The 11,117-nt window shown below is 50.2% G+C and overlaps 1 protein-coding gene across 3 annotated transcripts; it reads right to left on the bottom strand.

The window, feature by feature from the left end:
- Nucleotides 1-1,763: 1,763 nt before the first annotated feature.
- On the bottom strand, nt 1,764-10,651 carry RAB29 (RAB29, member RAS oncogene family). 3 transcript variants are annotated; one of them, XR_011742044.1, is made up of 6 exons: nt 10,519-10,651; nt 8,615-8,686; nt 7,187-7,368; nt 5,960-6,081; nt 3,340-4,738; nt 1,764-2,205 (listed from the first exon to the last, which is right to left on the bottom strand). XR_011742044.1 is itself a non-coding variant. In XM_065854269.2 (5 exons), exons 1-5 carry the CDS (start codon nt 10,640-10,642, stop codon nt 4,621-4,623), a joined length of 618 nt encoding a protein of 205 aa, XP_065710341.1. In that variant the 5' UTR covers nt 10,643-10,651; the 3' UTR covers nt 1,764-4,620. The 3 variants fall into 3 exon arrangements, 1 of the variants encoding a protein (XP_065710341.1); XR_011742045.1 differs by lacking the exon at nt 1,764-2,205 and adding an exon at nt 5,524-5,617 and having other exon boundaries at nt 4,649-4,738; XM_065854269.2 differs by having other exon boundaries at nt 1,764-4,738.
- Between the last annotated feature and the right edge of the window lie 466 nt (nt 10,652-11,117).

Genomic DNA, 11,117 nt, shown 5'->3' with positions numbered 1-11,117 from the left:
AGGGCCCTGCGGCCCGGCCGCTCCCCTCAGATCCCCCGTGGGCTGTGCCGGGACAGGCCGTGCCCTCGAGGGCGCCGGGCTTATCGCGGCTTAGGAAGGGAGGTTAGGGCCCGAGAGAGTGATCCCAGCGGCTTTTGTCATGCAAGTGTCGCCATTCAGGGCCAGACTTCAGAGGGGTCTGTGGGGGGAGGGAGATGCACAAAGGGCTGGAGCATCACGGCCGGCCGGTGTCTGTCACAGAAACACCCCAAGGGCTTCACAGCGAGCCCCTGGCACCACAGACGGCATGGAATTCCATGGCATTTACCCCTCCATCCATCCCCTTGTGCTCTGGTGAGCCCCCACACCACATGACGTTGCACAACACGATTTATAATCACACAGAATCCCAGAATGTGAGGGGTTGGAAGGGCCCTGGAAAGCTCATCCAGTGCAATCCCCCCATGGAGCAGGAACACCCAGCTGAGGTTCCACAGGAAGGTGTCCAGGCGGGTTTGAATGTCTGCAGAGAAGGAGACTCCACAACCTCCCTGGGCAGCCTGGGCCAGGCTCTGACACCCTCACCAGGAACAAGTTTCTTCTCATATTTAAGTGGAACCTCCTGTGTTCCAGTTTGCACCCATTGCCCCTTGTCCTGTCACTGGTTGTCACCCAGAAGAGCCTGGCTCCACCCTCCTGACACTCCCCCTTTCCATATTGATCCCCATGAATGAGTTCCCCCTCAGTCTCTTCTCCAGGCTCAAGAGCCCCAGCTCCCTCAGCCTTTCCTCATAATGAACCTACTGTCATAGTTTTACAGCACATTGCTCTTTTGTTCTACAGATCAGCCCCAGGTTTGGTGTGAAAGACTTTTCTTAGGAAGAAATGCAGGAAATTTCACCAGGTGTAGACTTGATGATCAATATTTTTTGTCACCGCCACCTCCTTCCCCTGCGCTGGGCAGATGTGAAGAACACAACTTCTGTGGAGCCTAAGGAAGTTTTAGGGTTCTTCAAATTCCGCAGAAACCCGTAATTACCCATTTTGTTTAGAAACTGACATGGAAAAATAAAACATATTCCTCAGTCCATGAAAATGGCAGCTTGTGCAATAGCAAGTCACTTGTGCTTTGCACTTGAATTCCAGAGAGCCTCATTCTTCTGTTTTATTAAAAACATCTTTTTATATGTTGGGTTATCTGAGAAGACTGGTTTGACAATAGGAACACGGTCAGCTTTTACCTAATTACAGGAGTAATTTGAGTTCATTTAATGCCTTGCTTGAGCTTAATTTGCCTCCTTTGGAATTACTGCCATTTTTCTGATCAATTCAGATGTGCCCCGTCCTTTGGACAAGTCAATACTCATGAAAATCAAGCCGATCGGGAAAGAAAGGGGCATTCAGAACAACTGCAGAGCCAGCCCCAAAATACACTCTGGGAATTAATGAGCCATAAGGAGGAAGGCGTATTAACAACCAGCCACATCAAGGAGTCCTTTTCTTTCTCCTCTTAGCTGGATATATTGGATTAAAAGCCGCTACGACTGACTCACAGCTGTGGAAGGTTTGCATGCTTGCGTCCCGCTTGTCGAGCAGGAGGACGGCAATAATTGAGAGAGTGAGATGTCGCGGTGAAAAGGATCTAATTTGTTTTGCTGGCAGTGCAGGGCGGTTCACACTGTATGTTTTACACATTCCCTATTAGTGACAGCAGGACTTTCCAGTTTGAACTTGTGAACCCATTTGTTGGGGCTGTTGAGACAGGAAAACTACAACTACATGAGCAATGTTCAAACTTTTATTTCAAACTTTTGCAATTAGTTACTGATTGATATGGAGAAAAACCCCCAGCAGTTTATTTTCTTTATAGTAACATGATAATACTGCAGCTTTACAGTAATCAGAACCCTGTCTCTAAAATATGTCTGCGTAACTTCAAGCAATTAAAAAAAGAGGATAAGCTTTGATATTGTTGACTATAGTTTGCCCTCATGATTTCAAATTCTATTGCGGTAAAAATTTCCAGCTATGTGGACCCATCATGTGCTGTCATCAACATATCAAATACACCGTTAAACTTCTCAGTCCCGTGACCACAAATTAAAGTTGTAAGAGTGAAGAAGAACACGTGGAAGAGTGAAATAGGTACGAGAGTCACACAACGAGTACGAAGTCAAAGCTGCGGAAGGGAAAATGAAGCGCCTTCATTTTCAAACAAGGTCATTCCTGCCAAAGACACCAGTGAAACGGTTCATCAGAATAAAGATGAGGCTTTTCTGATTCATATTTGAAAGATTCAGGGTTTTTTTAATCAGTTTGCATGAGCGAGACTTCACTTTAAAATATTTCTTACAAACTGCTTCGCTCCACTTGGCTTTCCCCTTTCAGTTGTTTTAAAAACGAGAATTATTTCAGCTGGACAAGCTGGGCACAAACAATTTCACCACCCAACCCAGCAAAGAAGTTTGCGTTGTTTTTAATTATTATTATTACTTTGTTGTGCTTTTTTAAGCACTCTGTGTGCCACAGAGCGAGCTCTGAGCAAACACGCACATCTGCACAGTAAAATCGTTTTCCTGTCTGGTTGGGGTTTTATACCGGTCTCAAGCAACGGCTTTCTGTTGTGCGGGTTTGGTTTTTGACACTTGTTTGCTGTGTCTATTAAGATGTTAACAAGCACTAAGTGTGGAGGAAAAAAAAACACCAAGGCACACACGGGTACCGGAAACCACTGGGCAGAGCAGAAATCATGTACAACACAAGAAAACCTTCAAATATCTTTGGCCTTTTGCTTGTTTCTGAGAGGCACTTGCAAAAAAGAAAGGTCCAGATTAAGAGATCCAGACACCCAAGAGGCACCGGTGCATCTCGAACCCACACTAAATAAGGTATAAAGATGTCTTCCTGCAAGCTGCGTGGCCTGTACAGAAATCAATAAATAACACATAAATCTTAATGGCTTCCTGACAGATCCTTTTAAAAATCAGCCACTTCTCCCCGTGTTCCATAAAGAACTAGAAATACTTACAGGATTAAAACAATTCTTTTCTTTTTTTAAACACAATATTTAGGAAGTAAAATTCAACCAGTTCTACAGTGAATCCAATGGCACAGAACGGGGTATATTTAAGTGCCTATAAAACCAAATTGGGCAATATTTGCACAACAAAATCCTAGCCCAGACAATTTAGCTTTTAATTAGAACAGTGGAGCGCAACACTAGTTTCAGATTTCTTCCTTTTCAACTCCAGAGAATGAAAACTCTGAATGTTTTGTGCATAGTGAAGGCAATCGGTTCCTGTCCCTCCCACCTTCTCCCTCCATACGTTATACGAAGTGAGGAAAACAAGGAATACTCACCCAAGAAAAGTGGTTGTAATTCAGCCGGAATTGGGCCAAACCAATTTCTATAGCCCTGTTTGCAAATTAAATTACTTGAGAAGGGAAAAATCTTATTGAAGAGCACGTGAACAACTCCTGACCTAAACCATGGGCAAGACAACTCTATATGTACTCTACAACTCCTACAGCCCGAGTTTACCATTAACTGTCTCGAGATAACAATCTAATGTGCTTTTACCCTTGTTTTTTTGTTGTTGGCAAGACCTGTTCTCACCAGCGAGCACCCAGGGAGATGCTCAGGCAGCAAAAGGCAAGCGGGGAGCGGTTTCTCTTCATTTTCTTTTTGTCCTGCAAACGTTTCTCCTCCGCTTCCCCCTCGCCCCACTAAAATCCATGGAATAACAGCGGGCAGGCAATTCAGCAGCAATCGCGAGGCTGTTTGGGGTGGCAGGAGATGTGTGTGTGTTCTCAAAGCGAAAAGGAGCGTGGTTGTGTCACACAAAGGAGTTTACAACCTGCTCCTCCTTCAGCTCTCGGTGCCCCAGGAAAGCGGCAGCACAACAGAATGTATAAGGTGGTACTGGACAGAGAGAAGGAACGAACAGAAGGTAACAATTCTTGATAAAAATCGGAGGTTTCTGCAGTGTCACCACAGCTGGGATACGAGATTCCGTGCTACGCCATTTCTCAAATTCACACCCATCGCGTTACAGGTCTGGTTTCGGGGGACACCACGCTAACCCACGGCTGCCTTCACATCTTAGTGGCAACGACGAGATGTGTTGGTCCCTCCAGGACACGGCAGCAGAGGTTTGTAGTTCCAGAAGTAAAGAGTTTGCTGTCATCCCACCCTGGGAATCCACAGGCACAGAGCGGCCTCTGCAACGCCGCGTGTGTCCGACAAGTCCCTGTCACCTCGGCCCGGTGCCTCTGTGTCTGGTGGGTGCAGGCAGTGGGGAATAAAAGGTGCGACAATATTAAAAAGATACCTTCGACACCCTTGGGCCGGCCTGGGACAGGCCGCCACGTGTCAGAAGATGAAGTGCTCAAAATTAAAAACAAAATTAATCCAAGGCATGTGCTTGAACATGGACGACTCGCAAAAGAGCTGCCGGCTGTGCTGCAAGAAAGAGGAATCTGCTCACTCCTCTCAGATAAGCACTAAACAGAAGACAGTTCACGATCATGTAGAAAACAAAACAAACACCAAAAAACAGTGACAACTTTAGGAAAAAATGATGCTGATAATAATAAAAGGGCAGCGCTGCTAGAGCCACAGCAGCCGGGCAGCTGGAGTGTTTAACAGCAAGCCCAGCCCGGCGGGGTTGTCTCTTTTATGTTAATATAATCCCCACTCCCAGCAGCAGAGGAACTTCCATCACCCGTGGATGAGGACATCATCTTTTCAATCAGGACTCTAGAAGACAAACATATATGAGTTTGGTTTGTTTTGTGGTTTTTTTAAAATTTTTTCTTTTTAACAAGCAGTATTGGGCCACACAGCTTTTCAGCAGTATGGAAAAGAAACTGCAATTCATAGAATCATAGAATCATAGAATGCTAGGGGTTGGAATGGCCCTGGAAAGCTCATCCAGTGCAATCCCCCCATGGAGCAGGAACACCCAGCTGAGGTTCCACAGGAAGGTGTCCAGGCGGGTTTGAATGTCTGCAGAGAAGGAGACTCCACAACCTCCCTGGGCAGCCTGGGCCAGGCTCTGCCACCCTCACCGGGAAGAAGTTGCTTCTCATGTTTAAGTGGAACCTCTTATGTTCCATCTTAAACCGATTACCCCTTGTCCTACCATTGTTTGTCACCAAGAAGAGCCTGGCTCCATCTTCCTGACACTCCCCCTTTGTATATTTGTAAACATTAATAAGGTCACCCCTCAGTCTCCTCTTCTCTAAACTAAAGAGACCCAGCTCCCTCAGCCTTTCCTCACACGGGAGATGCTCCACTCCCTTCAGCATCTTGGTGGCTGCGCTGGACTCTCTCCAGCAGTTCCCTGTCCTTCTGGAACTGAGGGGCCACAACTGGACACAATATTCCAGGTGTGGTCTCCCCAGGGCAGAGTAGAGAGGAAGGAGAACCTCTCTCGACTTTGATGATCAAATGATCGGGGTAAGGAACCTTGCAGCACTGACAACAGCATCGCTGTTACTAAGACTCTGGATCACTCCCAGCGCCTCCTGCAACCACCTCACCTCGTGTCCAGTTTGGGACTGGGACACAGCAAACCAGCTTCCCAGGTACCGACTGCCCAGCCTCAAGATCAGGTGCGAATATCCAGTCTAACACCTTTCAAAAAAGGTTGAATTCTCCATCAAAGGACTGGTGCATCACAAAAGAATTTCTAATACTTTTGCACAAGAAGTCCCATCCTCCTGGTAGAGGCCAGTGATGAAAAAACATCCCTGGTATTGTTCAAAGAATTTTCTGTTTCCAAAAGCATGTCAGAGCTTAACCAAGGAGACAGAAAAAACTTCTGACCTTTCAGAGTTCAGTTTCCCTTCAGGAGATTTACTTGCATGTTATTGCTGCTATTTGTTACTTACTGACAGCATCTCCCCTCACCCCAAAGACGGCCAGGCCTGAAAGAGGGAATTAACCCTTAGATCTACCACCAGTCCTTGGACCTACCTCATGGACTCATTAATATTCTTGTTTTCCTTCACCGACGTCTCCACCCAACCAGAAAAGCCATTTTCTTTGCTGAACCGATCCACTTCGTCTCTCGTCACTGCCCACGGGGAAAGGTCGCACTGCAAAGCGAGAAATCAGTCATTTTAAGGTTAGCCGTTTAATTTTTAAGCTGGGAAGGGAATTCTCCCCTTTCCTGTGGGCAGGCAACAGGCTCAGCCCTTCACATCTCCCCAGACCACAAGCTGACAGAGAGTTCTCAGGGCAAGGTTCTTAACGGGATGTTGCAAGCGGCAATGGATTTATCTCATCTGAGATACCGACACACCTCAGTCAAACACGCATGGAATGGAGGTTCATCTGGCACGGGACAAGAAAACATTGTCACTCAGCCAAAATTCCCCAAATTTGCAAAATTCACCCAGAGGGAAAGTTCCTGGTGCGCTGCCGTGGAGCTGATACCGACGGGATGGACGAAGAGGCAGTAAAAAGGACAGAAGCCACAAAACCTGTCCCACAGGAGCTTGTGTTAGTGTGACTGCAGTACAGCTACGCGGGATTCCCTAATGCAGGCAAAACGGTGCCTTAAAGCAGCTCTCGGGGGACAGCGGTATTGGTGAACAGGAGGGAAAAAGCCGCTCTGCTGCCCACCCATCACGTTTGTGAGTCATCTCCAGTTTTAGGCTCTCTCCAACCAGGCAAGTCTCAAACTGAATCAGGAAAGGGCTGTGAAGCCAACGTTGGCACGCGAAGAACGGAAAAGTAGTTTTTAAGTGAAAAAAAAATAAATCATTAAACGACAGTGATGATTCTACAGGGTGCAACTCAACACTGAGTCCCAATGAGAACCTGACATCCCTCTGGCAACGCAGAATAGAAACTTCACCTGCAGCGTCATACACAACCTTCCCCAGCTACCGCAAATTAAAGACCAAAAGAGAAAAACAATAAAGCTTTATAACCTAGGAGCTACAGAGCTCGAGCTCTGACAACCCAAGGCTGCATCCCTGGCCAGAGCAGTTAACATCTTAGTGCCGCCCATGGATCAAATCCCACCAGCACCCTAGTTAAAAAGAAGGATCCTTGCTAAAGAAAGAAAATTCAAGAAGAGTTAAGAAAAGGATTAAAAAGACCACAGGCTATGGGACAACCCGGGGCGAAACTTATTGCTAAGAGGGTCTCGTTGCGCATTGCACACCCGTGCGCACACCCATGGGAGCTGCTCACTTTGTTGGCCAGCAGCAGGCAGGGCACGGGGCTCCCGTCCGGCAGCACCAGCTTGCTATCCAGATCCTGCTTCCACTTCTGGCTGTTGCTGAAGGTGCTGACGTTGGTGACATCAAACATGATCACACAGGCTGACGCATCCCTGTAGTACAGCCGGGTCATGGATGTGAAGCGTTCCTGCCCTTTGGAAAAAGAAAAAAGCCCCATCTCAGTTACCATTTTTAGATTTTTCAGGCAAGGGTTCTTCAGCTGACACTAACAATCTGCACGAGGAAATACAGCGAGATGCGTCCTGCCTGGGATTCCTCAGCAACAGAATTGGAATAAACTCTTCATCCTGACCCACGCACTCAGATGTCCCAGAAATACCTGCATTACTCCCGGTGCAGCAATTTAAATTCAGTCCTGACCACACGTTCACCCCCCTGAGCAGAATCCCACTTGCAGCAGCGTCCCTGCTCCACCAGGACCCGGCACAGGGCAGGATCCCCGAGAGAAAAACTGGAGACACAAAACCATCACCGCTCACATACGCCGCTATTACTGCTCACACCTTAGGGCCTGCCTGTGCCACCCGAACTGCATCCCTGGGTCACTTGGCCATGCTGCTGTGTGGTCCACTGGCAGTTGTGCAGACGGGACGCAGCACAGAGCGTCCCCACGGCATCGCAGCGGTGACAACCAGCGGTCCCCACACCGCAGAGATTTCACCGCGGGCTCCCGTGTAGCCCCAGAGCTGCTCAAACAGGCGTTTCGCTCTGAAGCCACTGGGATCTGAGCACTGGGAGTTACCTCGAGCATCTTCCACCAGGGTGGAAGGTGATGCCGTGGGGACTGTCACTGTGACCATTCCCCGCTCTGCTCGGAGTGCGACCTATGTGGCCACTCTGCTTTTCAAACATTAAACGCCTTTTTGGGGCTGAAATCAGAATCAGTTTCTTGCTGCAATCCTCTTGCTGCAATCTTCTCCTTCCTGTTTTCTTTTTGAGGGTTTGAGGCGCACGCGTCTGAGAAGCGAAACCGGAGGAAACCACAACCCTGTTTTCCTCCCCCCTCCAGATCCAGAGGTGCCGTTTCAGAGACGCCACCGCACCCACCTGTCCTCAGAATTCTGCTGCTGGGGGGACGCAGGAGCCGCCTGTTTCCCTATCCCCTCTGCTCTGGCTTTGAAATCAAAAAGAAAGGCTCAACAGGATTTACAACCCGCGCTGCCGTCGTCTTTGCAGGTGGGCTTTTGATTAAGTATTTAAATTAGTGCTGCAAACTAGAGATGGCACTGCAAAGCAGAGCAGTCCTGCCCCTTGGATCGACAGGCTTTGAAGTATTTATTTTTGTAGCAGACTCCTATTGAAAGGAAGGAAAAAGAAAAAGGAGAAGGCCAAGCCATTGAGACCTCTCAATTCTGCTTTGTGGTTTGTGTGAACATACCTGCGATGTCCCAGAGCTGCAGTCGGACTGTCTCTGATTCCGACCACTGGACCACCTTCAGGGCAAAATCCACTGCAGAACACCCAGAAAAGAAAATAAACCTATTTAGTGCCATTCTTCACCCTGGGGCTTGCTCCTGTGCAGCCTCTCACCATTTCCCACCACAGGGAATAATAAAAAATATAATATGAAAAACTATTTAGAAACATAAAATAAATTAAGAAATATCTGCATCTCTTATGCCGAGAGTGACAGTGGGGGTGCAGCCCCAGGGGGATGTGGCCCTTCGGTGTTTTCAACTTCTAATTCAACCCCTCTCTATTCATAAGATTAAAGCAGCCGTGCCCAGCCCCCACTGTTCTGGGTCCTCAGGGAGATTTACCAGGTCAAACCTCAGCACCTGCTGCTCCCTGGAGTTTATTCAATTACACTGATGTTAACTAAGAAAAAACGATTCCACTTAATCTTGTTCCCAGCCTCCTTGTTCCAAAGCTGCTGTTTCCCCATCATCTTTGCAGACACTCAATTTTACAGCACTACAGACACTTTAGTGGTGAGATCACAGAATCCCAGAATGTCAGGGGTTGGAAGGGACCTGGAAAGCTCATCCAGTGCAATCCCCCCATGGAGCAGGAACACCCAGCTGAGGTTCCACAGGAAGGGGTCCAGGCGGGTTTGAATGTCTGCAGAGAAGGAGACTCCACAACCTCCCTGGGCAGCCTGGGCCAGGCTCTGCCACCCTCACCAGGAACAAGTTTCTCCTCAAATTTAAGTGGAACCTCCTGTGTTCCAGTTTGCACCCATTGCCCCTTGTCCTGTCACTGGTTGTCACCGAGAAGAGCCTGGCTCCATCCTCCTGACACTCCCCCTTTCCATATTGATCCCCATGAATGAGTCACCCCTCAGTCTCCTCTTCTCCAGCTCCAGAGCCCCAGCTCCCTCAGCCTTTCCTCACACGGGAGATGCTCCACTCCCTTCAGCATCTTGGTGGCTGCGCTGGACTCTCTCCAGCAGTTCCCTGTCCTTCTGGAACTGAGGGGCCACAACTGGACACAATATTCCAGGGGTGGTCTCCCCAGGGCAGAGCAGAGGGGCAGGAGAACCTCTCTGACCTACTGACCACCCCCTTCTAACCCACCCCAGGTACCACTGGCCTTCCTGGCCACAAGGGCCCAGTGCTGGCTCATGGTCACCCTGCTGTCCCCAGGACCCCCAGGTCCCTTTCCCCTGCGCTGCTCTCTAATAGCTCATTCCCCAACTTACACTGGAACCTGGGGTTGTTCCTGCCCAGATACATAACTCTGCACTTGCCCTTTTTTCATTTAATTTTTCCCTGCCCAGCTCTCCAGCCTGTCCAGGTCTCTGATGGCAGCACAGCTTCCAGTGTCAGCCACTCCTCCCAGTTTCATGCTGTTAAATGTCCCCCCCCACCCCGCCCGCGCTGTTCTCGTTTTTGCTGGAAGGAGCTGAGGTCGGATGTCAGACTCTCCAGGTTAGGGCTCCTGGCTGTCCCCAGGGGCGATGGGGCACCACCAGCCCTGAAGAGTGCCGGGGGTGCCGTGTTTGTCCCACAGCACAGGGGCTGCCCCAGCACCTGCGCCCGGAGCTGCAAACCCCGGAACGCACCGACGGGCGCTTGTTCCTTTACAGATTCTCGCTCCCATGTCTGCGGGGACGGGGGTCGGCAAATTTCCCCTCGCAGCCTGCCAGCGAGAGGGGCTTTAGAGTAATTCATGCAATAGTTTTGCAGTCATTAACGCAATAGTTATCGGGTGTTTCGAGCTGCAGGAGCTTTGCACCGGCGGACAAACCGCAGCGCTGGCTCTGCAATCCCGCCCACAGCCCCGGTAGCGAGACAGCGGCCGCACCGGCGCTCCCGCCCCGCGGTACCGGGCCCCGCTCACCTCCCACCGTGGACTTGTAGTGCCGGTTGAAGCTGTCGTTGGCGTAGCGCTGCACCAGCGAGGTCTTGCCTACCGTGGCGTCCCCGACCACCAGCACCTTGAACATGCGATCGCGCTGCCCCATCCCGGACACGTGACGGGACACGTGACAGCGGCGGCGGAACCGCCGCCCGAAACGGGGAAACGGGACCTGGAGTTCGAGACCCGGGACCGGCCTCGGCACCCCTGAACACCCACAGCCCGCTCCAAGCACCAGCGCACCCCCAGACACTGCCCTCTGCACCCCTGCCCCGTGCACCCCTGAACACCCAGACCCTGCTCTAAGCACCCATGCACCCCCAGACCCCTATCCAAGCACCCCTGCACCCCCAGGCTTTGCCTTCTGCACCGCCAGACCCTGCTCCAAGCACCAGTACACCCCCGGACCCTGCCTTCTGCACCCCTGAGCTCCCAGACCCTGCCCCATGCACCCCCAGTCTCCAGCCCATGCACCCATAGACCCTGTCCCATGCACCACTGCACCCTGTTCTCTGCAACCCTGCACCCCCAGGTCCTGCCCCATGCACCCCCAGACATTGCCCTTGACACCCCCAGACCCT

Source organism: Patagioenas fasciata, chromosome 21, assembly GCF_037038585.1.
Source record: "Patagioenas fasciata isolate bPatFas1 chromosome 21, bPatFas1.hap1, whole genome shotgun sequence".
In the NCBI taxonomy this organism is placed as follows: domain Eukaryota; kingdom Metazoa; phylum Chordata; class Aves; order Columbiformes; family Columbidae; genus Patagioenas; species Patagioenas fasciata.
The sequence above is the reverse complement of the archived record's forward strand: the minus strand, read 5'-3'. Positions and strand labels throughout refer to the sequence as shown.